The sequence below is a fragment of the Diadema antillarum genome, unplaced genomic scaffold (assembly GCF_040938485.1).
Source record: "Diadema antillarum isolate AM-2024a unplaced genomic scaffold, OU_Dant_1.0 seq00000634_RagTag, whole genome shotgun sequence".
NCBI lineage: Eukaryota > Metazoa > Echinodermata > Echinoidea > Diadematoida > Diadematidae > Diadema > Diadema antillarum.
The window spans coordinates 619,217-646,981 of record NW_027271551.1 but is presented as its reverse complement, the minus strand read 5'-3'; the positions used below and the strand labels follow the sequence as shown (position 1 = coordinate 646,981).

The window sequence follows — 27,765 nt, the reverse complement described above, 5'->3', positions numbered from 1 at the left end:
TGAAAACTGACGGATGACCGTGGATGACGTAAATTATTCTCGCTGCTCGGAGATGAAAACAGAAAACGCGCACGCGTACGCCACTACGATTCTCACTGAACAAAAAACAAAACAAAACAACAACATAAAAAAACATGGCGTCACACAGTGAAGACAACGTGGGAGCGTATCAACAAACTCGATTCTTCACGAAACAGGAACGGTAAGTTATGGTGCATTACACTTTCTAGTTACGATCGTAGATCTTAGGAGTTTTATTATAAAAATGATCATCTCATCATTAATTCTTTCTAGATATGCTTTGATAATTTCTGTCAAGAAGAATGCCCTCTTCAGACGTCAGCGTGGTCCCACGCGGAGCAACATGTGCTGTTTTCACTGCACTGCTATTTATAAATCGTCTTGCGTCTCCAAATCCAATCACACTTTGACCGAAAGATCGGTCTGTATCTGGTCGTCGGGGAAAAGTTCCGCAGAGACTGCGTCTAGCTTGACGGATCCCTCCTCCTCCAGAGGAGAGCGATAACGTCAAAAAAAAAAAAAAATAATAATCCGAATTAAAAGACTCCTCCGGACAGACGGATCTTTCTGTCTAAATCACACCTTATCACTATCAGTTATCACTAACTGCGACCAGCAGCCCCATCCATACCACAGTCGACAGAACTCTACACCCTACTGTGATCCATACGCATAGGGTATGTGTATGGGGTAACCCCGGGACGCTCCGGGCTATAAACTATGTAACCTTATCACATGCTCACCGACCTAAGTATATACATTGTAACTGTTAGTGTTAGATAGAAAAATCGGTCTGTCCGAGGGATTTTTTTTCTTCTTCTACGGCTCTCCTCTATAGACTAAACCATAGAGATGTATACTAAGAACACTAGAGGGCGGACTCCGTAAAATCCCTGTGACCGATAGAAGGAGGCGTTCGCCATTTTGGTCCGGGCAAATTTCGACTAGCGACCGTACCGATAACGTGTAGTGCTACGGAGCATGCAGGGAGATCGACGACGGGATGCAACGGCAGTAGGCTGGCATCTATGCCAAGGTCTCCATCGGAGTTTGGAAATCGAAAAATGTTCTTAAATTCGCAAATTCTACTTCAAGTAGCATAGATCTATGTTGCAAAATGCCTGGTTCATGTGCTGCTTTTGGATATAGAAACAGGAGAAAAGAAGGGGAGCGGAGATTACTTTCACAAGTAACTAAAATTACATTTATAGTGTGTGTTAAACAGATTGATTCAAGACAAAAAAAAGAAGGAAAAAGAAAAGAAAAGGTCTTGCAAAATTCGTCAGGGGCACTCCGCCCTCCCTCAGCTATTCTCGATCTATTGCTACTATAATATAGATAGCTAATACAGTACATAACTATATGCAAGGTCGGCGGAACGGGGGAGGGGGCATTTGCCCCATTTCACAAAAAAAAAAACTCCCCTTTTTAAGTTAAAAAAGTGCTCATTTCTAAGTGCCCTATTTGGCCACTGAGTCCCCCCCCCCCCCCCAAAAAAAAAAAAAAAAAAAAAATCGTTCCTCCACCCTTTGCTATACCAGCAGTTAATTTCACTAAGATAGTGTGAGAAAAGCTCAGAATACGTAATATATGCCTGCTGACAGGACATATGCTCCGGCATTGATATCTTTCTGAAAGTAGAATTACCATCATGGGTCTGATTGGGCTTTTGGTTCTTGTAAGAAAGGCAGGGTGAGGATTAGGATTAGGGTCACCGTGGGTGTTATGATTTGGGTTAGGGTTTATGTAAGCTTCAATATTAGCATTTCGAGCTTGAACATCAATATGTCATGGAACCAATATGCCTACACGTACTTATAAAAATGATTTATTTCATTTCCACCACCACCAGAAAAAAAAAAAGAAATACAATGAAACACTCGTATACACAGATAGGACTATAGAATGCAGTCCCCTCATACAGAAAAAAAAAAAAATATAACTGCAAAAAAAAAATACAAAAATTGACGCAGTATACTGTATCACAAGGGGCATCCGGCAGTCTAGAGACCAAGAGAACCCTTTGTATTGCATGGACCATGGTCGTGTTGGTCGGCTTGAAAGTATTACCTTGTTGAGAATAAAGTGATTTTTTTTTTCATTTTCTTTACCACTCATAATAAGAGATTGCTAGCAACTTAATTTTTGAGTTGTTTCCTTCCGAGGCTCTCATCTCCGACCCCCTCATCTTTTTGCTGAAAGGCAATACGTGTTTGAGCGCTTGTTGTATACGTGTTCACGTGTCCACCACTACTGCGCTGCCCGGACCGATGCTTGTTTTTGCCCGGACAAAGATGGCGCGCGGCCTCTTCATCTCAGCACACGAGCACTGCGTACGCGCCACACGCAGTCCGCGCTCTAGTATATTATTAGTATACATCTCTATGGACTAAACTAAAGTGACACTTAACGTTAGAGTTAAAATAAACAACAACAACAACAACAAAAGACATTTTCACAACTATCGTTCGTTAGATTTCCAGCATTTTTTTTTTTTTGTATTCCAGCTAGACCGTGTTCTACAAAATATTTGTAATTTATACTCGTAGCAGACGTCCTCAAATTTTGCGCCATGATCATGGCAATTTTCTGTGATGCAACATCGTAAATGTAGCTTGATAATTCTGGTTCTGCAGTAGGGAGCAAAGGTACATGATATCGCACTGTGTTTGATGTGTCAAAATCGCTGTGTGAGGTGAGCAGCAATGACCTTATCACATGTTGAATTGTCACTTATAGTCTACAAAATACCGCCTATTACTATTAGTATTCTATGTTTCTATTTCCATGGACAACATACAATGTATGGACGTACTTATCATGCTTATCGTCAAAGCCTGTGCAGCAACTGCTTTTCAGCAACTGTTAGGAACACAAATAGCAAGAGAAGCTTGCCTGCTGCCCAGTGCATGGTAGTTCACGATGTGGGATATCACCTTGTCTTAGTTTACACAAATTTTCTTGCTGTAGAACCTTTAACCTAATTTGTACCTCTGGGAACCAAAGAAAGACAGAAAAAAAAATTCCACACCCTTACAACACATAAACAACATTTCTAAATTTAGTTTCTTATATAAATTGCAATTCAGTTTCAATGGAAGACTGACATTTTCAAGTCCACACAGGTCATAACAAATATGCATTGCATTTTAAGTGCAGATCAGTCGATAAGATTATAATGGCAAAGAACTTTCATCTCAGATACATGTAGAGCAGTCCTTCATTGTTTAAACATGGTCATTATTGCAGTGTCTAATGATTCTGTATCTTATCCTTGCCTGTAACATTCTTGATCCTGCTGCAGATACCGTGTTTCTGATACCCCATTTTCTGTGCCGGCGAATGTGGGTGTCCCAGAACTCAGTTCACTCATCAACAAGCTCCTAAATGAAGGTAAAATTCATATTCCTATAGAATGTTGAATGTTATTTGGGGTTTTAAACTTTTTTTATTCCTTTTTTTCCCCATAGATTTATGCAATTTAAATGATACTTTTGTTTAACTGTCTAATCCTAGTACTAACAGATAGATATCCCAATATAACGATATTTTCCATTTTTGAATGTGTATAACTGTCTAATCCTAGTACTACCAGATAAGTATCCCTAGGTTTCATCTCCAAAATGTATGAGTGTGTATTTACATGCGAATTTGGGCATTAGGTGATGTACAGTGAACCGACACAGGTACCTACAATTGTATGGACCAATTTCATTATCTGTTGAAGATGATGATATAAAATTGCATATTCTCAAGCTCAAATCATTTGCTTCTGTCATATGCCATTGTGTCATACATTGTAGATCTCCATGATGTTTTATGATTTACTGTAAAACACAATATTTTTGCGGCATGAAATTTTTGCGATTTGGAGTCGATGGCTGTTTTTTGCAGCATAAAATTTTCACGAGTTGCCTGTAACATTCTATGTGTATGGTGTAGGCAAGAACTTTCATGTTCATTTTAATTTTACGAATCTTGGCTCTCGCGAAATTGAATTGCACACAAACATTCCTCATTTTACAGTATTCTGAAGCACTCTGTAAACAGATACAGCTGTACATGCTACAAACTTTAGGTCATTGCATTGTCCTTTTTGTCTCACTGATGGACAGATAAGGCAGAGGCAGACATTCAGAATGTGGATTTTGACTTCCTCATCGATGGAGAGTTCCTTCGACTGCCCCTGGCCAGTCACCTCGAGGCTAGCGGCATCTCTACCGAAACAGTTGTTGAGGTGGAGTATGTTGTGAAGCAGGCTGCCCCTGAACCAGTGGGGAGCATTCTTCATGACGATTGGGTTAGTGCTATTCATGGATGGAATGACAGGTTAGTATAAATTGTGCAGTGTACATCCTCTTATCCGTCACAAGGCCCATGTCTTGAACCTTGAACTTTGAAGCATTAACCCCTTTCAGCAGCTCCTTGGAACTATCTCGGGATGACAGAAGTGTTGTGCGTCAGTGAGAGGTGACATGGTGAGCAGGATGATTTTAAATGTCACTAATGTACAATTAACCCGTTAAAGATGGACTGATTTAGCTACAACACGCATTTCCCATAGACCCCTGCCCGAGTACTGTATACGCTATAATTTTCGCGTACATAAATTTTCGCGAATTGCCGATGTCACACATTTTCGCGAGTGGTTAAATTCGCAATTGGGGGACCAGAGAAAATATGAAGTGGCAAAGAAAGTGTGAATTTTCAACTTACATTTGTACTAGCATATAAGAATGATACTAGTTATACACTGCATGAAAAAGACTTGCCAAACTCTGCGAACTAGTAAGTTATAATTCAACATTTTTGAAGTGGTTAAGTCCATCGCGCTGGATTTCTGATGAGTGGTCCCCTTGCGATAATGGATTGGCTCTCTACAGTATTCGTAAGTAGACGTGGACGTGCGTAAACAAGCTTAGCCAGTATGGTCTGTTCGGTAAGCCGTGACATGGTATTCTAGTACTGAAATGTTCGTATCATCAAGGCAAGGGATTCATTTTGGAAGGTAATATTTTCGCGTGTTGTTAATTTCGCGAATAGCTCCCAACTCGCGAAATTCGCGAAAATAAAACCCCCGCGAAATATATAGCGTATACAGTATACTCGGGATTCGTCCTCAATGGGTTAAAGTGACCGTGCATGGTGCAAGTAAAAACACATGCCTCTTTGCTTGGAGCATGTGTGACCCAACATTACAAGAGGTTCCAGGTTGTAACAGCTCAGGGAAAAAAGAAAAATTGTACACATCAGCATGTATGGTTGAGGTTGGGATTACATACTTAGCTTACAGTCATGCCTTCCTATGTAGGTAGCTGGGAAAATTACATACACGTAGGTACGTGTAGTTAAGTATCCTGGTATTCGTATTCAAAATTCCAACCTAAATGGATGGGGGGGGGGGGGGGGAGGGGAGGAGATCTGCATGTTGGCATTTCACTGGTTATTAGCATCTGTGTGGAGAACGTGCAATGAATTCATTGGAGTTTCTGGCGTACATCTGAATTTGAACCCTGTCCAGATATATAGACCTATTAAGTTTTAATCACACTATTCTTAATTTAATACAATTGAAGGTCAGTGGTCAATTTCACCTGTTGTGGGTTTTCAAATTGTTTATACAATAACGACACTTCGGAAGGTTGAACAATGTAACAGAGAGACCATTCAACCAGCCGGATGATTTGATTGCACTATCAGTATACAAAAGTGTTAAAGATATATGTGACCCGCTACAACAAAAGGATCTGAAAGTCGGGGGAGGACAATTTTCTGAAAATGGCATGACATTATTCCCTTACTCTTCTACTTTAATTTCATATATAGCACAGCTTATAAAAATACTCGGTTGCGGAGATATTGATGATTTTATTAGCGCATGTCAAGTGGTTGAGGAAATTAGAGTTTGGAGAAAAACGCCTTTAAAGTTTTCCTTCTGACGCTGTCATGATCAAAAGGAGGCGAGACAGTTTTCACCGCTGGACAATAGAAGGCATGCTCCTAGCGACCTCCGCGATGTTCATTCAAGCTTAGCGCCAGCGGTCTACGCATGACCAATCAGTTATCAGGATGCCACGCACTGACCAATAAGATCACTTCACTCCCTCGTTGCTAGGGGTGGAGTCTAGCTGCGGCGCTAAAAATACAAATCTTCGGACACGTTTCTGTTACGTTGAAAGTCAGAAAATCGTAGTCCAGAAAAACGCTGATTTCTCGCCTTTCCTTTGATCATTAAAGGGACTGTACAGTACTGCTTGAGGTAGGGATTCATGTTTTGAACATTCCTAAGTGAGATAATGACAAGCCTCTTATGAAATATGAAAGAGCATGTAATTTTAAGGAGGATTCAACGTTTATTTGATGAAAATTGGTTTTCAAATGGCTGAGATATCCAAAAAAGTGCTAATAATAAAAGGCGACATGCCCCAACTTTATTAATATCTCTTTGTTTCACCTTGTTTTTGGATATCTCAGCCATTTCAAAACCGATTTTCATCGAATAAACTTTTGATACCCCTTAGAACTACATGCTCTTTGACATCTCATAGAGTGGTTTCTGAATATCTCACAAAACGTTAAAAGCTAAATCTTTACCTCGACCAGAACTGTACACACCCTTTAAGCTTCGAAATTTCAGCAGATGATAGATAAAACATTAGATTACAAAATTATACCAAAAACAGAAATCCAATTGTTTTGACCAATTTTGATGATGTGACTTCAAACTCGATTTTCTCGGCTCAGCCGTCAACGACTTTAGGATCCTTTTGTTGTAGCGGGTCACATATTTAGTCCTGAGTTACATTGCATATCACATGCCAATACATTTTAGTATACACATCTATGGTCGACATACAGGTGCACATGTAAAAAAAAAGTGTATCATATTGTAATGTTTGAAATAACAACAGTTACTCTGTTATGTAGTCTATCCATATTTTTGATAATTACAGATGGACATTTGATAACTTTATGCATTACCATCAAAGTTGTTTCTGAGCATTGTACATACACATCATAACAATAAACCAGCATTAGATAATGATGGTAATATGAAAATCTGTACAGCACTTGTGACCAAAGTTTTCCAAAATGAATTGACTCATCCATTTTGTATGAATTTTGCTTTCAATAGAACTCCAGAAAAAGAAGATGAAGATGATAAAAGCTTAGTATTTGTATTATGGTGAGTGTGCACTGTTTATCTCCCTAGAATCCTTACGGGTTGCTATGACAACGGCGTTCGACTGTGGGGAAAGAATGGAGAGAATGTTGCGACACTACAGTATCATACAGATCCTGTGAAATGCGTCAAATGGATCACAACAGGTGAATCGCAGTAACGAAAAATGACCTGCGGCATCATTTACTGTAAAACAAGGAATGTTAGCATGCATTTTAATTTTGCAAATTTTGTGAGAGCTAGGATTCGCGAAATTAAAAGGCATGTGAAAGGTCTTGTCTACACTATATGCGTTGAATGTTAGAGGCAACTTGCGAAAAAGGCTGTTGGCTTCAATTCAGGAAAATTTCATGCCATGAAAATATCATGTTTTACAGTATTAACATGTTTGCAGTTATCGAATGGATGCATGAATAATGAACCCGTTCCATACTAAATTCTGAAAGCACCGTAGACTTAATACACAGACCACCAGGTTCCTGTAGGGAATGGGTTATAATGCTTGCCATCACTGATTAATCATATTCCAGTGGCTGCTGTAGTAACTGCTCTCATGTCAGTGTACAGTTTAGGCCAAGTAAAAAAAGAAACCAGTTTCTTGTCCTCGCGCGCATCGATTTTGGCCGCCGCATCAATTTTTTTACTATTTACTATTTTCAAAATGGCGCTGAAAATACCAAGAAATTCATAATTCTCGTCCCAGCCCGCTCCCCGCCCGCATCGATTTTCAGTTGCCGCATCGACTTGTTTGATATTGACTATTTTTTCGGCCGCCGAAAAAAAAAATCGACAACTCACCTACCAATCGTGATGTCTCATTTCTATTTACGGCTTGCGTCCTCTACTTAGCTGGAGTACAGCTGTAGCTTCTGTGGTGCGTATGTAATAACGCATGCATTTCACACTGCGAGCTCGGCAAGAAGGAATGACCCACAAAGCAGTCGGACTGTAGTTGGATGGGCGCGCGGGCCTGGGCTGTGATGTACAGGGCACTCGGTACGTCGTGAACGCGATAGCGGCAACATTTTTTGCAAACAATCGCTGATATTCCATGCATATTTCGCGCATTGTTCGTATTTTTCCCCGTTTCTCATATTTTAAGCGGATGAATTGTACTGTACAAATGCTTGTGAGGATTGTATCGAGTTTGTATGTATACATTTTCATGTCATTGTGACTATGTGCATGTGTGTGCAGTGTCGGAAGGTACGGTGCCAGTGCAGTGGCCGTGCTGGCCGCGTATGCGTGTCTGTAGCTGTCGACAGGGTCCCCATCTGTCAGCTGTCTGCACGCACGCATGAACACATTCGAATGTGTAGAGGCCCAAACACTCTGCTCTTACAACGTTGCATCTGACGGCGATGTATTGTTCTATTTTGAAGAGAAATTGAATGCGCTTTTCCAGCAAATGTAGAATTATTAAATGGGTGTATCTACAAAATAAATAACTTTTCCACGGATTCTGGTTTGTCTCGTATTTCTGCGGACGCGGCCGTGAGTTGTATCACCTGTATAGTGTGATACAATCATTCATCATCCAAATGATGAGTGATTATCAAATGTCTTTTTAGAACATGGAGAAACATCTTTAAATGCTTAATGCTATAATGCCATATCAGTATCATTTTGACATCCATCTGCAATTGTACCAGCCAGTTTTCAGTTGAATGTGCTACAATTGTGCTGTGAAGAGATGCAGATACATACCAGCTGTGTGGACACAAAAAGTCACAAACGCCAATGATAAATAAAGCAGTGTTTTGAATATCATGGAATTTATTTCAGTCGTACATTTGTTGATAGAATGTTTTATACCTGTTTCAATTACTGTAATAGCACAATACATCAGAATTGCAAGTACATTGGTATATGAAATGCCATTACAACACTAAATACCAGTATTAAGATGGTCATTTTCCCTTGACATCTGGAAAGAAAAAGCAAATGTATTTCTGCATGCATGAAGTTTCATTTCAAGTATGGTACATATTATATCTATTTGTTTGAAAATGCACAGAGTGCAGGCAAGACATACACTTGGGACCTGGTCTCTCATAACACAGCTACCAGAGTGATATTTCATTTCATAAATTGGAATAGTAAAACCCTCTCTCGTTACCTTTCTCAGAATTACCGGACGAGAAACACATATTACTTTCATTTTGACAATCCTGGAAAAAATAGTAAGATATCAAATAGTAAGGACCTCCCTCATCGCCTTGCTCAAAAAACCCGGACGAGAAACTACTTTCTTTTTTTACTTGGCCTTATACAATCCTCATTTTGAAGGGTGGACATCAGTCTTCCTTGTTCCACTTGTTTGTTCCCCATCAGTGTACTGATGATGTTCAGACATTTCAAGCCTCTCTGTGGTGTCATATGGAGATGGGCCTTCTTCCTGAAGTTTTAGAAATACCTTGTCTCTATGGATGTTGTGAATCAAAGAATTTTAAAGTTTACAAGGAATTGTCGCTGTGACTACTAATCCACTGGCAAGGAATGAAGTGGATCAGAGGAATGTAAACTTTCAGATACACAGCAAATTTTGAACAGTATCATTAAAGGTATTATTTACTAATTGCAGATGAAACGAAAAACCCCAGTTTTAGTGCTTCAAAATAGTTCTAAAATGTGACTTAGGGAGAGAAACGACCACTGTGAAAATGTTACTCAGTTTAATCAATGTTAAGTATAGTTAAATGTACAAAATGTGAACAGTAGTTAAAGGGAAGCAGTCCTGAGATTTTCACTGTACTGATAATTAAGAAGAGTAAAAAATATAAACTTTCACCAATTTATACGCTTGGACATCAAAAATTGTCTCCGTACGCGATTTTTGAAAAATAATTCCTGCAAGCGATCGTGAAAGAGCCGGCAAAAAGATGCTACGTAGTGCATGCCCTACTCACCAAGTTGACAGCCGTGCCTCTAAAAACCAATTTAAGTGTTCAAATGATTAGTTGCAATTTTATCATATAATGTGAAAGTTTGTGGTTTTATAATTTGAAACAAAATTTTTCAAGCTTAGATATATATAATTTACGAAAAATTAATATTGTAAACATAAATTTATGTGTATTTCTAAACCAAATATAGCATGAACTTGACATCAAATAGGCACGGTCGTTTTCTAGCTTCCGTCCGTGTTGCATACTTCTTAGCGTAGAAACCACTCTCGCGCGCAAATCCTTACCATACCTGACACCTACAGTACACTCGACTCCGTGTGGAGCCGGGAAATGTGCAAACGCCGGGAAATGTGCAAACGCCGGGAATTGTGCAAACGTCTCGCCGGGAAATGTGCAAACGCCGGGAAATGTGCAAACATCTTGCCTGGAAATGTGCAAACGCCGGGAAATGTGCAAACGTCTCGCCGGGAAATGTGCAAATTTCATCAACGGGAAATGTGCAAACATGACGCCGGGAAATGTGCAAAAGTTCAATTTTGCCGGGAAATGTGCAAAACGTCGCCGGGAAATGTGCAAATCATTTACTTTAGCGACATTGTGTATAAAGATAATAGATAAACTCCATATCAAAACTGCCCATGAACTTCCACCATTTAGATTTTCTTAATAAAATCCTTGACAGATTTTCAACAAAATTGGCAGGTAGTACGATTATGGCAATGGGATCTCAATTTGTTTATATAGTAGCCACCACCCCCCCCCCCCCCCCCCCCGAAAAAGGGGAGGGGGGCTCAATTAAGTCCCCAAACTACGGTATTATCGAAATTCTTCTTGTATTATATAACCAAATAAGAATGAGCTAGGATGTTTTTTTTTTTTGCTATGCTCACACCGCCCCCCCCCCCCCCCCCCCCCCATGAGATCTCGGCCACTGGTGGTGCGATCGCGATGAAATTTCGCATGCGTGAGACCCACGTCATAATCTACAAAAGATTGTGTCATAAGATTTTTTGAAACAATCAATTTCTAATTCAAATCAATTAATTATGCAAATTAAGCTCAAGATGATATTTTAGCCTAATTAAAAGCATTGAGAGTCTAATTTTCGATCTGTAAATCTGTTTTTGCATATTCAACAATTGTACATCACAAAAACTTCCACAAAAACTTCCGTCCGGATCGCGGGGGAGGGGGTGAGGGGAGGAGAGGGATTTTCTACATTGTCAGTATCTTCTTGAAAAGTCTAGGACAGATTTTCACGAAACTTGTCAGATAGCCTCATTACGGTGATATGATCTTTATGAATTGAAATTAGCCCCCAATCCTCCCCCCCCCCCCCCCCCCCCCCCCGGCCGAAAAGGGGGGGGGGGGTTTAAGCCTCAGAGTCCCTAAACTCTGGATTTTTAAAAATCTTTTTCTGTCGAACAAAAAAAAAGATAGAGCTAAGTTAGTGCCTTGTATGACTGAAATTTCATGTTTGATTATGGCAGATCCAGGGGTGCCCTGATTGGGGGTGGGGGGAGGGGAAGTAATGGAGAGGAGGGGGATTGTCCACATTTACTGCATCTTCTTGATAAATCCCAAGAAGGATTTTCACCAAACTTGGCAGATACCATCTTTACGGTGATATGGTCTTATATGGTAAAATGAGCTCCACCCCCTCCCATCGCCAAAGGGGGAGGGGGGGGGGGGGGGTGGGGAGGAGGGGTGGAAGTTTTAGGTCCCTAAACTCTGGAATCTGTAATCTTCTTCTGTTGAACCGAAGAATATGGAACTACGTTATATGAAGACACTACAGTTACTAAAGTTTCAGGTTTGATTATGACGGGTCCAGGAGTGCGCTGATAAGGGGTGTGAGGGGGATTTTCCACATTTTCTGCATAGTCTTGTAAAATATATGACGGATTTTATACCAAACTTGGCAGATTGATTATGGTGATTCGATCTTAATTTCTTAAATTGAATCCCCCTCCCCCCCCCCCTCCCCGCCGACGAGGAGGGGGGGGGGGGTGAAACCTCAGAGTCCCTATTCTTCTCTTGATTTTTTTCTTTTTACTTCTGTCGAACCAAAAAAGTTAGTGCTGTAAAGCCATTAATGACCGAAATCTCATGTTTGATTATGGCGGATCTAGGCGTGCTCTGATCGGGGGTAGGTGAGGGTGAGGGGGAGGGGGTGCTGTTCGTTATTCCGAAGGTTCGCTGTTCCGAAGGTACGTTATTCCAAAGGGTCGTTAATCCGAAATACGCAAAGTCCCTATACCTAGAGGTTTGTTAATCCGAAAATGAAAAAGGGTTCGTTAATCCGAAAATTTGTGGCTTTATCTCGAAGTTTTGTTATTCCGAAGACTGGTTAATCCGTAAATAAAATTCGGAACAATGAACCTTCGGAAGACTGGTTAATCCGTAAATAAAATTCGGAACAATGAACCTTCGGAATAACGAATCTTAGGAATAAAAGAGCCCTCGGAATAACGTTCCTTCGGAATAACGAGCTGTAACCAGGGGGAGGAGGGGGATTTTCAAAATTTTCTCCATCTTCTTGAAAAATCTATGACGAATTTTCACCAAACTTGGCCATAGCATCTTTATGGTGATAGTACTGTAAATACAGTTAATGCATGATGTACAAGTAGGCTCAAGTTTACAATGACAGATGAAGGGATGCCCAACAAGGTGAGTGGGTAGGAAGGAGGCTTAATTTTCACATTTTTTGTCTTTTTCCTGAAAACTCAAGACGCATCCCTCGGATAATAAAATTATATATCAGCTTTAAAAAGAAGAAAAAAACCTTCTATACAAAAATGATGGAGCTAATAGAGTGCTGGTGCCTGTTATGGTAAATTAATTCATGAATATTAACGTTAAGTGCGGCGGAGGCGGATTTGTCACTTATTCAGCTTCTTCTTGAAACCCTTATAATAGATATTTGCCAAGCTTGAAACGTAGCGTAGCGTATTTATCTGGTGATATGACCTCAATTTGTCTAAATGAGCACTGCCCCAACCCCTAAAGTGGGAGGAGATGGAGCCCCCCCCCTACCTCATCTCCGCCCCTTGAACTTGAAAGGAACCAACACGAGGGGGTGGGGTCGTTCGGGTGGAATTCAGAATTTTGTTGAAAACCCTATACATATGGAAAAAAAAAACCCGGAAAGAAATTTTCTATACAACCAAGAGTAATAGAACACAATCTTATCACATTTTTAGAAGGTAGATCTATACTTTGATGAAATTTCACTTCTGCTTACTAAATGATGTGGGGGCTACCCTGGTCTTATCCCTATAGCTTTGGGGAAGGGGAACAACTTGGACTTGTTGCCCCTTCGAACAAAGTGGGACTCTATTACCCTATGAGAGATGCTACCTCCCACGTTCGGTGGAAATCCGTCAAAGATTTCTCAAGAGGATGCAGAATGTGTGAAAATCCCCCTCCTCCCCCTCAACCCCCCCCGATAAAGACACCCCTCGATCCGCCACAATCAAACTTGAAATAAAATTTCAGCCATTAATGTCTTCATAGCACTAACTAAGCTCTCTTTTCTGGTTTGACAGAAGAAGAAAAAAATTGAGTTTAGGGACGCCGAGGCTTCAACCCCCCCCCCTTAAGCAGTGTGTGTGTGTGTGTGTGTGTGTATGGGGGGGGGGGGGCTCATTTTAACAAATTAAGTGCGTATCACCGTAAAGAGGCAATCTGCCAATTTTGGTGAAAATCTGTCGTAGATTTTTCAAGAAGATGCTGAAAATGTGGAAATTCCTCTCTTTGCCCTCACCCCCTCGATCTGGAGACCCCTTGATCCGCGCCATAACCAAACATGAAATTTCATTCATTAACGCTGTGTCTTCATAGCACTAACTTAGCTCTATCTTTATCGGTTTGACAGAAGAAGTCCTAGAGTTTAGGGACGTTGAAGCTTCAACCCCCCGCAGTCCCCCCCCCCCCCCCCTTCGGCGAAGGGGGGGGGGGGGGGCGCATTTTGACAAATCAAGATTATATTACCATAAATATGACTGTCTCTATATTTCACAAGTTGGGTGAAAATCCGTCCTAGATTTTTCGAGAATGTGCTGAAAATGTGGAAAATCCCCCTCCTCCCCTCACCCCCGATAAGGGCACCCCTGGGTCCGCCATAATCAAACATGAAATTTTAGTCATTAATGTCTTCATAGCACTAACTTAGCTCTTTCTTTTTCGGTTCGACAGATGAAGAAAAAAAAATCAAGCGTTTACCATGGTATAGGGACTCTGAGGCTTCAACTCCTCCCCCTCCCCCTCCTCAGGATTGGTGTGTGTGTGTGTGTGTGTGGGGGGGGGGGGGGGCTCATTTTGACAAATTACGATCATATCACCATTAAGATGTTATCTGCCAAATCTGGTGAAAAATCGTTGTAGGGTTTGCAAGGAAATGCTGAAAATGTAATAAAAAACTAGAAATGTCGCTATGGCGACTGATGCCTCCGCCATAATGCATGATTCTCCCAATAGGTGTATACTAGTAGTACAATGTCTTCACAATGTGTGATGACAGTTTCACATAACTGGCAAAATATTGAAATGACAGGTTTGTCAGAAATATCTTGAATGTTCACTTTCCTTGAACTGGGTTTGCTATAATTATTGTCTAGGAGTGCAGGTACACATATTTAGGAAATTGAGAATTTTTACTTGACTTCTGACGGACCCTTTTATAAGTTTATGCATTGAGTAATTTCCAAGGTATGAAAAAAGAATGTAATTACAGTACAAGATAGTGTTTTGTTGTTGTTGTTTTTTTGTTTTTTTTTTTTTTTTTGGGGGGGGGGGCATTGAAACCTGGCCCTTGACACTTAACCTTTGACCTTTGATCTTCTGGCTGGAAATTTCCCGGAGAATCTCCATTAGGTAATGCACGTATATATATTAAGTTTTAAAACTAATAATGCAAGCATTGCATATACTAGTATATGAGGGAAATAGTAAACTTTGAGGAGTTGACCTTGACCTTTGACCCCCTGACTATTGACCCACGACCCCTAAATTCCCTAGATAATCCCTGCCAGTCAGTACATGCGTGCACCAAGTTCCATGAAGATACATTGAACCATTTACGAGAAAAGTGATATTGCAACATTTTCACCTAACCTTTGACCTTTTGACCTTTGACCTTATGACATGAAACTCTCCTTGGAGAATCTTTACGCAGTAGTACATGTCTACACTAAGCTTCAAGAAAATACCTTTGGGCATTGCATAGATATGGAGAAATAGCAACATTTTCAGCATTTGACCTAGACCTTTTGACCTTTGACCTCTTGCCAATGTCACCTAAATCTACTCAACTAATTGATCCATCCTACATCATCCTTGGACCAAGTTTGGTGAAAGCTGCTTCATCCAGTTTTGAGTTATCACGTAAACAGATAAATTTTAGGATTTGACCTTGATATTTGACCTTTGACCTCTGTCCGATTTCACTAGAAAACTAATCAAGTAATTGCCCCATCATACATCATCCTCCGACAAAGTTTGGTGAAATTTGCTCGATCCAGTCTTGAGTTATCGCGTAAACGGATACAATTTCATGATTTGACCTTGACCTTTGACCTCTGACCTTCGGCCGATTTCACCCAAAATCTTATCAAATAATAACCCTATCATACTTTATACTTGGACAAAATTTGGTAAAATTCCAGTCAATATTACTTATCTTACTTATATTACTTAAAGTTATCGCGTAAACGAAAGCGGATGGACGTACGTACGGACGGACAACCCGAAAACATAATGCCTCCGGCACCACTTCGTGGCGGAGGCATAAAAATACAGATGGTCGCTAAGACAGGTGGTAAAGATGGTAATATCGTGCGCAGCTTTGATTGAGAGTTTCTCTTCCATCTCTACATAATATAGGTGAAATGAATTTTTTTGCACATTTCCCGGCGACGTTTTGCACATTTCCCGGCAAAATTGAACATTTGCACATTTCCCGGCGTCACGTTTGCACATTTCCCGTTGATGAAATTTAGAGATTTGCACATTTCCCGGCAAGACGTTTGCACATTTCCCGGCGTTTGCACATTTCCCGGCGAGACGTTTGCACATTTCCAGGCGTTTGCACATTTCCCGGCGTTTGCACATTTCCCGGCTCCACACTCCGTCCAGTCGATTTTGGCATTCAAACCGGAGATAACCTGTGCATGAGAGAGTCGAATTCTTCAAAGAAAATATTGTTTGTATCTCAATATTTCTGTAAGTAGTCAGATAATCGGCCTTTCCTCGAAAAAAAAAAAAATATGACGTGAGCCGGGAAGGTAAACACAGGGGGTCGTAGGGATATGATTTCGCTCCACTTTGCCGTGCATGTCCAGTCGGCACTGGCACTAGTGGCAGTAACCCCGGGACGCTCCGTATACAGTTACACACTGTGGGAGCGTCCTGAGTCAATAGAGTGCTATATCGGTAAGCTTGAAAAACATACACAGTCTGTCACAGATTTTCGCACCTCCGTAAGTTTCGAATATCACGAGGAAAAAACGTACTTTTATAGTATACATAAGATTATTATCTAATTAATACCCTTCGTTCACCTTGTTCTTGTTCACACTGGTCCAATGATCTTGAAAAAACGTTTTTTTCACGGCCATATACGGGTCCGTAGTCCCTAGCTCCCCATCCCATTCACCATTTTCGAAATCAGTATGCAGTACACTGCACTGCGCACGTAAATATTCATGTGCTGGCGGAGTCGCAATGCGTTTAGCCTTCTGACAAGGCCTGCGCGCGCGCACCCACCCAGAAAGCAACGCAATATACAGCGAGAGGGTTTGCCAACAGTATGATAAGGCCTTGCCACAAAGCTACACGACTTGACGGCCAGCGCATGCGCACAAATCTCAAATCCATTGACTGTATAAGATGTAGTTCTCCCGAGTTCCTCTCGACCGAGTCGCATTTAACTCATCAAACCGAGCAGAAAGGGACTATTGCCAGAACCAAAAATTGAACGCAGTCAGTCTTCAACATTACATCTTCACCTGTAAGTCTTCATATTGCAGAATTTTTGCGATTTCATATTGATTTTTAGGCGCTATACTTCGCCTGTCATGATCATGTCTGCTACAATGCGCAGCCCCAACACTGCGTGTTGGGGCTGGTCGCAGTTATAGTGGCAGCAGCTAGCTCAGTGGCACTGTACTGCAGTCCAACCCCGGCTGCAGGCCCACGGTAAATTAAACATAGCTAGCCACTTTCCTTACCTCTCTACGCTTTTTTCCCTCGGTTCTCTTCGAAGTCGATGCTCGAGGTGTTTCTGTTTTATAACTCATGTGAGCAAATGGTCAGGACTGCATCTGGTTTCAGGAGTTTTCTCGGTTTATAACCGAGGGCCACAGCCTGCCGGTCCACGTAAAAACATCGCTTCACAAATTGTCCACGCACAGGTAGGTCACAACACGATTTCGAGATTTTGTAGGCCCTAAGTTTCTTATGTTCGGCATCGTTGTACCGATATTTCCCAGCCATACAGCTCACCTTTCACGATACTTTTGTTGGTCTGGGACGGAAAAAAAGATTTTCCTGGGAAATTTTCTGCACGATTCGAGCAAAACTACTGATGTAAGATAGCCTGACCAGACGACGCTGAATGCGGTCGCCCCTGTAGTGTACTAGCAGGCCTGTGTAGAATCGTTTTTAATTCTACCTACAAATATGTACACTCTGTACGTACTATAGAACATGCATGAGCGGCGACAGGTAGGGCTGCAGCTGCGCTTGAGACTGGAAAAGTGCGAAGGGCAAACCGCGTACGGGGTGCGTACGCGTATCTACCGTAGATCTATCATCTAGTTGTACCGTCCACACGTGCGAATATAATACACAATACATACACACACACACACACACACAACGTAGAAACAATGTCAAATACGAGTCGGAGTAGCCACCGACGTCTTCATGCATCCGGGTAAACTAGGGAGCGTACGGATAACGAGCAGAACACGGCTGGGAAGAGTTGTGCATCGACGACGTATGACTCTCCGCCAAGACTTGCTCATTAGCATATTCACCATGCAGAGTCACACTTTTTCAACCAAAATGTACAAGCTTATTTGGTGATTTTAAAGTTTGTTTTTGGTGAAAGTAGTTCATTGGAGGTACCAACAACAACATATTTTTTTAAATTTCGTGAGGACTGTGTCCCTTTAAAATAAAATTGTGTCTGGAATAAACTGGGTACAGTTATGGTTAATTAAGAAAAATAATGACATATCTTTAATATTTTAGGCTTTATTCCAAAATTTCATGGTAGGATTTTAGTGATACAACTGACCTACACATATGCATCAAATGTGATACAATGTAACTTGAACATTTTTAAATCGCTGTTCCCGATGATAAACGGTACCTTTGATGGTATCAAGTACATATAATCACATCCTGTGATTATATTTTGCTCATTGTGCATTGTAGGTGGCTCAGAGAGTTTGCTTGTAAGTGGATCACATGACCAGACCCTCATCATTTGGGAGTGGAAGGAGGATGAGAAGCAAGCCAGGCCACTGCACACGTGTCGAGGACATGCAAAGAGTGTTGATTCAGTTGCGGTGGACCAGTCAGGAACCAGGGTGAGTTTTAACCCAGTAGTAACTTAACCGCCCCAAACCACCCCAAACCGCCCCAAACCGCCCGTCTTATTACTCCCTGAAATGTCCGAAACTGCCCGTCTGCATGCTGTACCATTATTATTGTTTTCATATAGAATATATAATTATGTAATTTGAAAGAGGTCAAAGGTCATCAAAAGGTTGTTGAAATTACTTCTGTGACACACAAGTCTCTTGGTTAAGTCTTAGGCTTTCAAATTTACATAACTTATACACTGTAATAGAAAGAAATAAACATGTGAGCTATTTTGCATTATTCAGGAAGTTGTCAGAATGGGAGTATTATTGCTGTACCTTCTAGGGAACAATAGGCCATTATGTATGGAATCTCCAGTTGCTAAAGGGTTAAGGAGTAATCTTCTAAGTAGCTCTCTTTCGATAACAGATAAGGACTGGCCCAGTTTAATATGCCAGTCATAGAGATCTGCAAGATTCAGCCATGTCATTCACAGAAATGACTGTTTTTAAGCTATAATTGTAGCTTCATACTTATACCATCCTTCTGTCCAGTTTTGTGAGGGTTATGAGGGGGAATTGGAATTGTGAATGCATCTCCATTTATTTCCACACAGTTCATGCCTCAGAGAATCGGATTGCAGTCAGCATGCATGTGTTCAAAGAGGGAGCTACAAAGTGTAGTTTGCTCCATTAGATACTAAAATGTGGGCTTATCTTTATGATAAACAATAGCATATTTTCAAATGATGGCCTTGCATAATCCTTAATGACAAGATAATGCTTGTTGGGGCTCATCATGGTGGATTACAGTTTGATGAAAAATATTTAGTTATCAGTCAGTTCCGATTATGTTAATGCTAATACAATATGGTAGATTTTATGACTACTCTGTACTTTGTGTAATTTTGTGAAACTTGCCATTTGTCGAGGAAAGGGCAGTTAAACTCTGATTTGATTTAAAGATGCTCTGTTATCATGCTGATAAAGGCATGGTAGCATGCTGTACAACTCTTTATATACAGACATATTTTAACTAACTGTGTGCTGATGATTTAAGCACACCTGTGAGTATTATCTGTAATTCACAGCACAATTTCACTTCTTCTGAAAGAGATATACAGGGAGAAAGCAACTTACAGCAATTTTGTGTTTATCCTTGACTCATATTACAGATATGCAGTGGTTCTTTCGACAAGATGTTAAAGCTGTGGTCAGCTGGTGAGTTTGTGGCTTAGTGATTATTTACTAAGTTTTGATTTAATTTCTCTGTAAAGAAATTCAGGCAGTGTGATGCTGTAGAATTATCTCAAAAGAGATAGTTTCATTACGATGAATGTTGTGTTTCATATTTAAATAGAAATCAAAACATGGATATCTTTACTCTAGATTTTTTCTTTTGACAGTACAATTGTGGGTTGACTTGGTAATGGCTTTGCAATCGTTGATACATACAAATACATACAAATTGTTGATACATCAAAGCATTATTGATAATTCTAGAATGAATCAATTATCCTTTTGAAACCTGTTCTTGTTTATCACTATAAGATTTGTTGTATGTGAATATGGCATCCCCCTTACTTTTAGCATGGAGAAGAAGGGGGGGGGGGAATAAAAATCCACACAAATTGTGGATGTATTGTATTTTTCAAGACAAGGAAATCATATTATGCTGCAAATCTTGTCATTTTATTTTTCAAACATTGAAAATACTCAGTACCAAGTTCAGGTGAAGAGGAACCTCCAGAAATCCAGGAGCAACAAATGAAGAGGGCAAGGAGAGATGGCTCAGCACCGATCATCAGGGTCAGTTACATATCTTAAAGGCGCATAGACCCGGTAGTGTAGAGGGCGCTGCTGATGATACTGCCGATCACCGTTAGCATTGATATGAAGATTGCCAAAGTTGAGCTGTCATCAAGAGTAAAGCGCGTAGGTGTTGCTAAGTAACGTTGCCCTCGTTGTCTTCTCTGCGCATCACGCAGTCTGTAGTAATGCCAGGGTGCGTGCATATTCTTCTTATTATGACATCACAAAAGAAGCTTGCTAGAGCTGTCATCCCCACTCAGCCGAATCATGAGCCGAACTGTGATCGGACGACTGACTACAGTGGATCGGACTTTTTCGGACTTGGGGAAGTGAGCCACAGCGTAAGCGCTAAAGAGGAGTCAATAGGGTAGGTCTCTATAGGAAACTTGCGCCGTGCGCCCGCGTATGCATTTGACTAAACTTCTGGGACCATGTGCCTTTAACCTGTTGAGGACGGACTGATTTTGCTATAACATGCATCTCCCATAGAGACCCGCCAGAGTATTCTCAGGACTAGTCTTCAACGGGTTAATTTCTATCTGTTTTCTTGACAAAACACTGGTTTTTAAATGCATAATGCAAGCTACCAAACTTTTTATTTGTGTGATAGCATGATTTGCTCTACCTAACTGCAAGCTGCTGCCTGTAGAGTAAATGATGACATATTTTGCTGTAACTTATGACACACTTTTCTTTTTGTTTCTAAATGTTGATCATCTTTCCTAGTTTGATTTAGCTGATGTTATTCTCATTGATTTTTTTTTTTTGTTTCTTTGATAACATCACGCATGCCACCATACAAAGGAAGGAATTCTGTTGTGTAAATGTTTGATCCTGGCAATGATATAGGTGGTATATTGTTTGCTCATTGATTTTATTTTCTCCATTGATTAATGATTGATGAGGTACAGGTGTTATTGTTCCAACATACATCTGTTTTCATTTCCAAAAGAGACAAAAAAAAAAAAAAGAAAAGAAAAGATGTAGACATGCCTAAGAAGGAGTTCTAGTATGTTTAAAGTTGCTCTGTCTGTAAAACAGGGAATTTGATAGCTTGTTAAGGCAGAGTGGAATTGTAAACTGAGTGAAATTTATTGATTGAATGAACAACTGTTCTTTTTTAACCCACAAACCCCTAATCATCAGAGTTCATGATCCCCTAAATTAGTTTCATGAATGATTAGTGATATTTAGTGGTTATGTCATCATCAGATTAATGCTGTAAAAGTTTTCCAACTACTGATTACTACTGTAAATGCATACATGCATGTGTGTATGAATTTATGAATATGTACACGCTTGTATACATTACTATATGTGCTCTATTTTAGACACCAATAGCTACACTGGATGGGCATAAGGAGGCTGTATCTTCAGTAGTGTGGACCGGCAGCCATGAGGTGTGCAGTGCATCATGGGATCACACGATACAGCTGTGGGACGTGCAGCAGGGCACCACCACAGCAACCCTGGTGGGTGTGATGTGAACAGGGATTGATAGAGGGAGGATAGAACTGTTCATAGTGGTTAGAAGTAAGCTGTGCCAACCCTTTATAAACCCATAGTTTAAACCATGGACAAAGACCATAGTTTTGTATGGGGCGCCAAGTGTCGCATGGCCTATTTCGTAACAAATCAGTCATTTCGTCGACTAAATGACCACTTCCATAATGAAATTATCATTTCGTCTATGAAATGCAAACATTTCATAACGAAATGTTAGGCGAAATGGTCATTTAATCGAAGAAATTACTAATTTTCCAATGAAATAGGACATGTGACCCTTTGCGCCCCATACAAAACTACAGTCTTTGCCCATGGTTTAATCTATGGACAAAGATTGTACCACTTTCGTGAATTCGAGCCTATGTGTCCAGCCACTTTCCCTTCATTCTTATTGGCTTTCGGTAGCTCCCTTTCTCAACCTGTCCTTGCAATCATGCGTGAAAGTGCCTCAGTTTAACAAGGAGACTGTGGTGAAACACTGAGGATTATGGGAATTTTGATGATGTGTTGGTATTATAAAGGCCTGTTCACACAGCTGCCATTATTCGCTATTACTGTAAAGAGCTGTCATTTTCGCGAGGATTTAATTTTTCATGAATTTTGCAAATGACGGTTGGGCCGCAAATTTACCGACATGCAAAAATATCACAAGCGGACAGGAATTAGTGCAAGTGATAACCAACAAGTATGGCACAGTGAGGGTTAATTGTTGCATGGTTTATTTGGTCTTTCCTATCAATATGACAAAGTCTCTTAGTCATGAATCCATATTCTACACAAGACGGCGTATAACATCTTGTATAATATACTGAAACTGTATATTGGTGTGCGTGCAGTGAAAAACAAACAAAAAACAAAACCCCAAGTTTATGGCATATGTTGATTACAAAGAGTAACTATTCATGAGACTGGGTCTTGAATTGAACAGCTGTCTTTATTGATTTGATTATTCAACACTTGATATCACAAAGTCTATATATTGATCTAGTTTGGGAAAAAGCATCACACATAACACTTTACATGACCTTGCATCTCAGAGCCATCAATATTCACCAGAGAAAATAATACAAACTGTATCACTCAGGTCAGATTATCACAGAAGAGATCCTCAGCTTAGATTTACACCTTGCTCTTAAAAATTGAGCATATGAATATGTTCTTATCAAACCATAACTGATAATACACGATCAAAATTCCAGTGCCAAGAAAAGTTACCCTACAGAAATAGAGCTACAGTGAAGATTAAAAGGTTCATTGGAGCATACCGACTCCCTCTTCTATGTGTCCAAAAAAGAAGGAAGAAGAAGAAAGGCAATGCTTTGAAGGGGTTCATTATCACAATACTGTGTATACGTGTACCTGCTAAGGCACTTTTGAGCCTTGTGCAGTGTAAATGATAACGTTCAAGTGTAAATGCTACACCTGATTGTGATTTGAACTTTTAAAAGGTTCTCATTCACACTTTAAAATCATGTGCCTCTTTGGAGAAAATCAAGGGTAACCACATAAGACCATTGAAAGATATGTGTACAAAACTGTTCCAAAGAGGGATTAATCCTTTAGAAAATGCCGTAGATGTAAAAGGAACATTTACTGACCCTGACACACATCTTTCCCGGTTTACTTGGAAAATGACCCATGCAACTTCTTTTGATTCAAGTACATGTGTACATTGTATTGTGATGTGTCACTGATCACATAGAAGATAGAACTGCTGCATAATATTTTTCCAATTTGAGAAGTCATGAAAAAGGTCGTTGAATGAAATGCAATGTTTGATTCCCGATTGTTCTCTCTCCAGACCGGCACTAAGGCTTTCCTGAGCATCTCGTACTCCGCCCTGAGTGGTCTCCTGGCCAGTGGCAGTGTAGACAGACACATTAGACTTTGGGACCCGAGGTCAAAAGGTGCGCCATTCCGTCACCCTTTTTCGCACCCAATATATAGAGATACCACTTTCCCACTGGGAACACACATTTGAAATGAGAGCATTATTTGTGGGTCAGTCAAGAAAATGCTCTCTTACACTGTGCTAGTGTGAAAGGCTAGTTGTGCAGATAATGTAAATCCAGATTCAAGCAGTTGAAAAAGAGAGAATATATGACACAGATAGAGATTGCATAGGAACTCTGTCTCATCAATTTCTGATGAATGAACAGTTTGGCACTGACTCCTTGCAACCAGTTTGTACATACTGTTAAAGCAGAAATTTTAATGTGCATGAAACTTTCATGAATTTTGCGAGAGGCCAAGAATAGCGAATGCAAAATGCATGTGAAAGGTTTTGTGTACTCAATGCATTGAATATCTGTTGCAGTTTGTGAAAGTTTCATGGTGCAAAAAAAGACATTCAGCTCCAATTTGTTTGTGGTGTTACAGCATATGACTGAATGAATGAGTGAATGAATGACTGAAGGAACAAATGTGACCCTGCACCACAAAACAAACAAAAAGTCGCCAGACATGAATTTTTAGTTAACACCGTATTCTGAAAGAGCAGACTTTAAGCTTTATAATGATGTATAACTCAAATCAAATGGACTCTCCTAACCTATCTAAATATTGGAAAGAAAGCACAAACTCAGGAAAAGTGTGAACTGAGAAAAGAGGCTCTGAAGTACAGTGTCTATTCAAGCGCTTTAATCTTTACCAAACCGTACTGGCTGTGCGATGAATGGGACAAAAGACAGAAGTAAACCACCTGAGTAACAACAATGAAGGGATTATTAGATTAAATTGAAATTAAGCATGCCTCATTAACAAATTCTGTCCATAATAAATGCCAACTTTCAAAGCAGTAGCGCTATCCTTTCAAAAGTTATTAGAGTTGAAAGTGAAGAGTGTGTACAAGGTTTTTCAGAAATGAAAAAGGGACCCTAAAGACACACCTAATCGCACTATTCTAACAAAAATGTTCGAGATAAACTGCTAAAAAACACACTTTCCCGCCCATTTTATGATCCCTAATTTTAGCATAATGTAAAAGAAGACTTGCTTTTTCAGAAAATATGAAAAAGTCAAGATCTGCTAGGTTGACGCATTTCACTTATTTTCAGGCCTCACACAAAATCAGTGTGTGCGACTTTTTGTTCGTTTTGTGATGCACGGTCACAAATGATCAGACAAACAAAGTGAAAGTATGTCCTTGCCGTTTGTCCACAGAGGGCTCTGTTGTGAAATCATCTCTCTCTCACCACCACGGTTGGGTGTCGTCAGTTCAGTGGTCTCCTAGCAACAGTAATCAACTCTTATCAGGGTCATATGACAAGGCTCTCAAGCTTTGGGATATCCGAAGGTACATTAATTGTGATCGCTTGTATTTTCATTTTGAAAGTTTTTATAGAACATACTTTAGGAAGGAATAGTTTGTAACTGATACACACTATGATTTGAAAGAAACATTTTTTTCTTTTAACATTAATTTAGTCAAACATTATTTTGAAAAAAAAAAAAAAACAACAGAAAGACACTACAGATATTTTGTGTGTCTGTACATGTGTGTGTCCATGTCTTTCATAAAGACATGTACATGTAAAACTTTTTCTAAATTTCCTGTGCTAATTTTTCATAAGGACATATTTGTACTGTAGCTCATGTTGTACATACACAAGGCCCACCAGAGATGAGATGAAAATGTGTGGAGATCCCAACTTTTTATGAATTGGAAATGACATGCTCATAAGTAACTTCAAGTTTAATGTCCCCCATTAGCATGTCTTCAAAACTACTTGGGCGACCTTCAACATAGTGAGGCAAAGTTGCTTTGGGGTAGGCCCAATTTGAGTGCCCCTTTCTAGACGATGGTTTTAAAGCAGGTTCATGCTGGATAGTGTGATATCTAAAGTTAAAAAAAAAAGAAAAATAGCCAATTGCATTTGCTTGCACTATATATGTATACTCCTTAATCATGAGGACCCTTTGCAAGTTTGTGTTGTTTTGTAGTCGAGTTGTTTTTGTGGAAGGGCATATTTAGCATTCAAGTGTCCAGTCTGCTATATTTCATGCATTGTTATTATACCACCACAGCCCGAAGGCACCCCTCTTCAATATGACTGGCTTAGACGAGAAGATTCTTGCAGTTGATTGGTCAATACCGGAAGTAAGTCGCCCATTGCATTCTCCTACTGAAAACTACATCATTAACCCTAAACAGGCCGGGCTTTTTTGGGTGTTCTGTGGCCGGGGAGGGGTTGATTCAACCCCCTTGAGATCTCAGCCGCCGATTGCGCAATCGCCATGAAATTTGGCACATGCATTACCTGTGGTATAATCTACCAAACTATACAAAAAGAAATGGAACTTTTTGTCATAATAATTAATTATGCTAATATATGCATAAAATCATACATTTTGCTCTAAATCAGAAATTAAAGCTCCAAGAATCCTAATTTTGGGTGAAAACATTCTTTGTAGCATTCTCGACAATGTACTTGAAAAAGAAAATTTGGTATCAAAATCAATTTCTTATGTATTTTATTGTTTTATGAATTTCCTTATGTATTTCTTTGTTTTTTCGACCTTTTGTTTCGTTTTCTTTTTTCCGCAAAATTTATGACAGAACCTATTCAAGCATAATTATGCTAAAATTAAATTAGTTTCAGCCTATGAAAGTGAAAATAATCAGATCTTTATGAATAAGAAGAGAAAACTCCATTTGCATAGACTTTATACACAAAATCATGTTTTTGAGCCATTTTCAGTCTGACAGGCATGTATAAAACGTCATGCAGCGTCGTAACGGTATGTGCTATTTTAGCGAAAATGGTGTCAAAAGATGTGCGAGACTTGAAAGTAAAAAGTCAGCAAATGACGCGGTCAAAAAAATTTCGCGTGGTGGAGTAGTCGCGAAAAATGTTGAGGGGGGTTGATTTAACCCCCCCCCACCCCAGCCTTTTTAGGGTTAAATACTCAATGATCCTCTCAGAATGTTTAAATTTCAGCACAAGACTGGTGAAATACACTGTATATGTACATAGTAAACATGTCTACAAGTTCCAGTGCTTTTTTCTTTCCCTCTTGCTTGTTCTGCTCTTCTATGTATACCTATTGTTTACCAGTAGGTTTTCTTGAGTTAAGCTACAAAAGAGAGAAATTTGAAATACCATGCTTTACTGGATTAGAGTGACAATAGTGCACATAATGCTACAAACAGGTTATAAATGCATGCATGTAATAAGCGCACCATAATCACCTTCTGAAAAGTAACTTCTTTTATCACCTCCTCTGAAATTAATTGATGCAGCTGCTGCTCTGCGGAGGTGCAGATAACTGTCTGCACATGTTCAGCACGATGGAGGCTCTGTCAGCTGCCAAGTCGGCGGGGTCAAGTTCAGAAGAGGAGGCTTTGGGGCCCTGAGCTTTGCGTTTTGGTCATTATACAGTATGGACAACTGATGGACAATTCCCAGATGGGGCAGGCGTTTGCTTTGCGCAATCACAAATGGAGGATACTTGGTGTACTTGGATTTGACTGAAAAGCTCCAGCTAATGGTTGGAATCAGTGGACTCTAACAGAAATGACTTCACTAGGTGATGTTAATGGAAGCAAAGCTGTGAGCACTATTTTGTGTTTGATAATGATGGAGGGGGGGGGGGGGGGGGCAGGGAGGGGATGGGACAAGGGGTTATTTTAAGGAAGAATGTTTTTGAGGCTGCAGTTAAGTGTCAATTGTAGCTTTTGTTCCAGAACTTACCATTTTTTTTTCCACTGATCAGCACATCTCGTGTACTTTCTATGTCA

The 27,765-nt window shown here is 40.1% G+C and overlaps 1 protein-coding gene across 1 annotated transcript; it reads left to right on the top strand.

Moving 5' to 3' along the window:
* Nucleotides 1–134: 134 nt before the first annotated feature.
* Nucleotides 135–27,381, top strand: LOC139736251 (ribosome biogenesis protein wdr12-like). Its single transcript, XM_071646982.1, has 12 exons — nucleotides 135–202; nucleotides 3,326–3,414; nucleotides 4,137–4,350; nucleotides 7,235–7,350; nucleotides 18,559–18,713; nucleotides 19,883–19,928; nucleotides 20,428–20,516; nucleotides 21,851–21,991; nucleotides 23,827–23,932; nucleotides 25,188–25,320; nucleotides 26,052–26,124; nucleotides 27,268–27,381. Exons 1-12 carry the CDS (start codon nucleotides 135–137, stop codon nucleotides 27,379–27,381), a joined length of 1,344 nt encoding a protein of 447 aa, XP_071503083.1.
* Nucleotides 27,382–27,765: the final 384 nt, after the last annotated feature.

What these genes read in the sequence shown, in the direction of transcription:
- LOC139736251 (XM_071646982.1), top strand. Translation starts at nt 135, where the DNA reads ATGGCGTCACACAGTGAAGACAACGTGGGAGCGTATCAACAAACTCGA. An exon ending in CAACAAGCTCCTAAATGAAG is followed by an intron (nt 3,415 to 4,136) that starts GTAAAATTCATA and finishes ACTGATGGACAG; the next exon opens with ATAAGGCAGAGGCAGACATT. An exon ending in CGTCAAATGGATCACAACAG is followed by an intron (nt 7,351 to 18,558) that starts GTGAATCGCAGT and finishes TGTGCATTGTAG; the next exon opens with GTGGCTCAGAGAGTTTGCTT.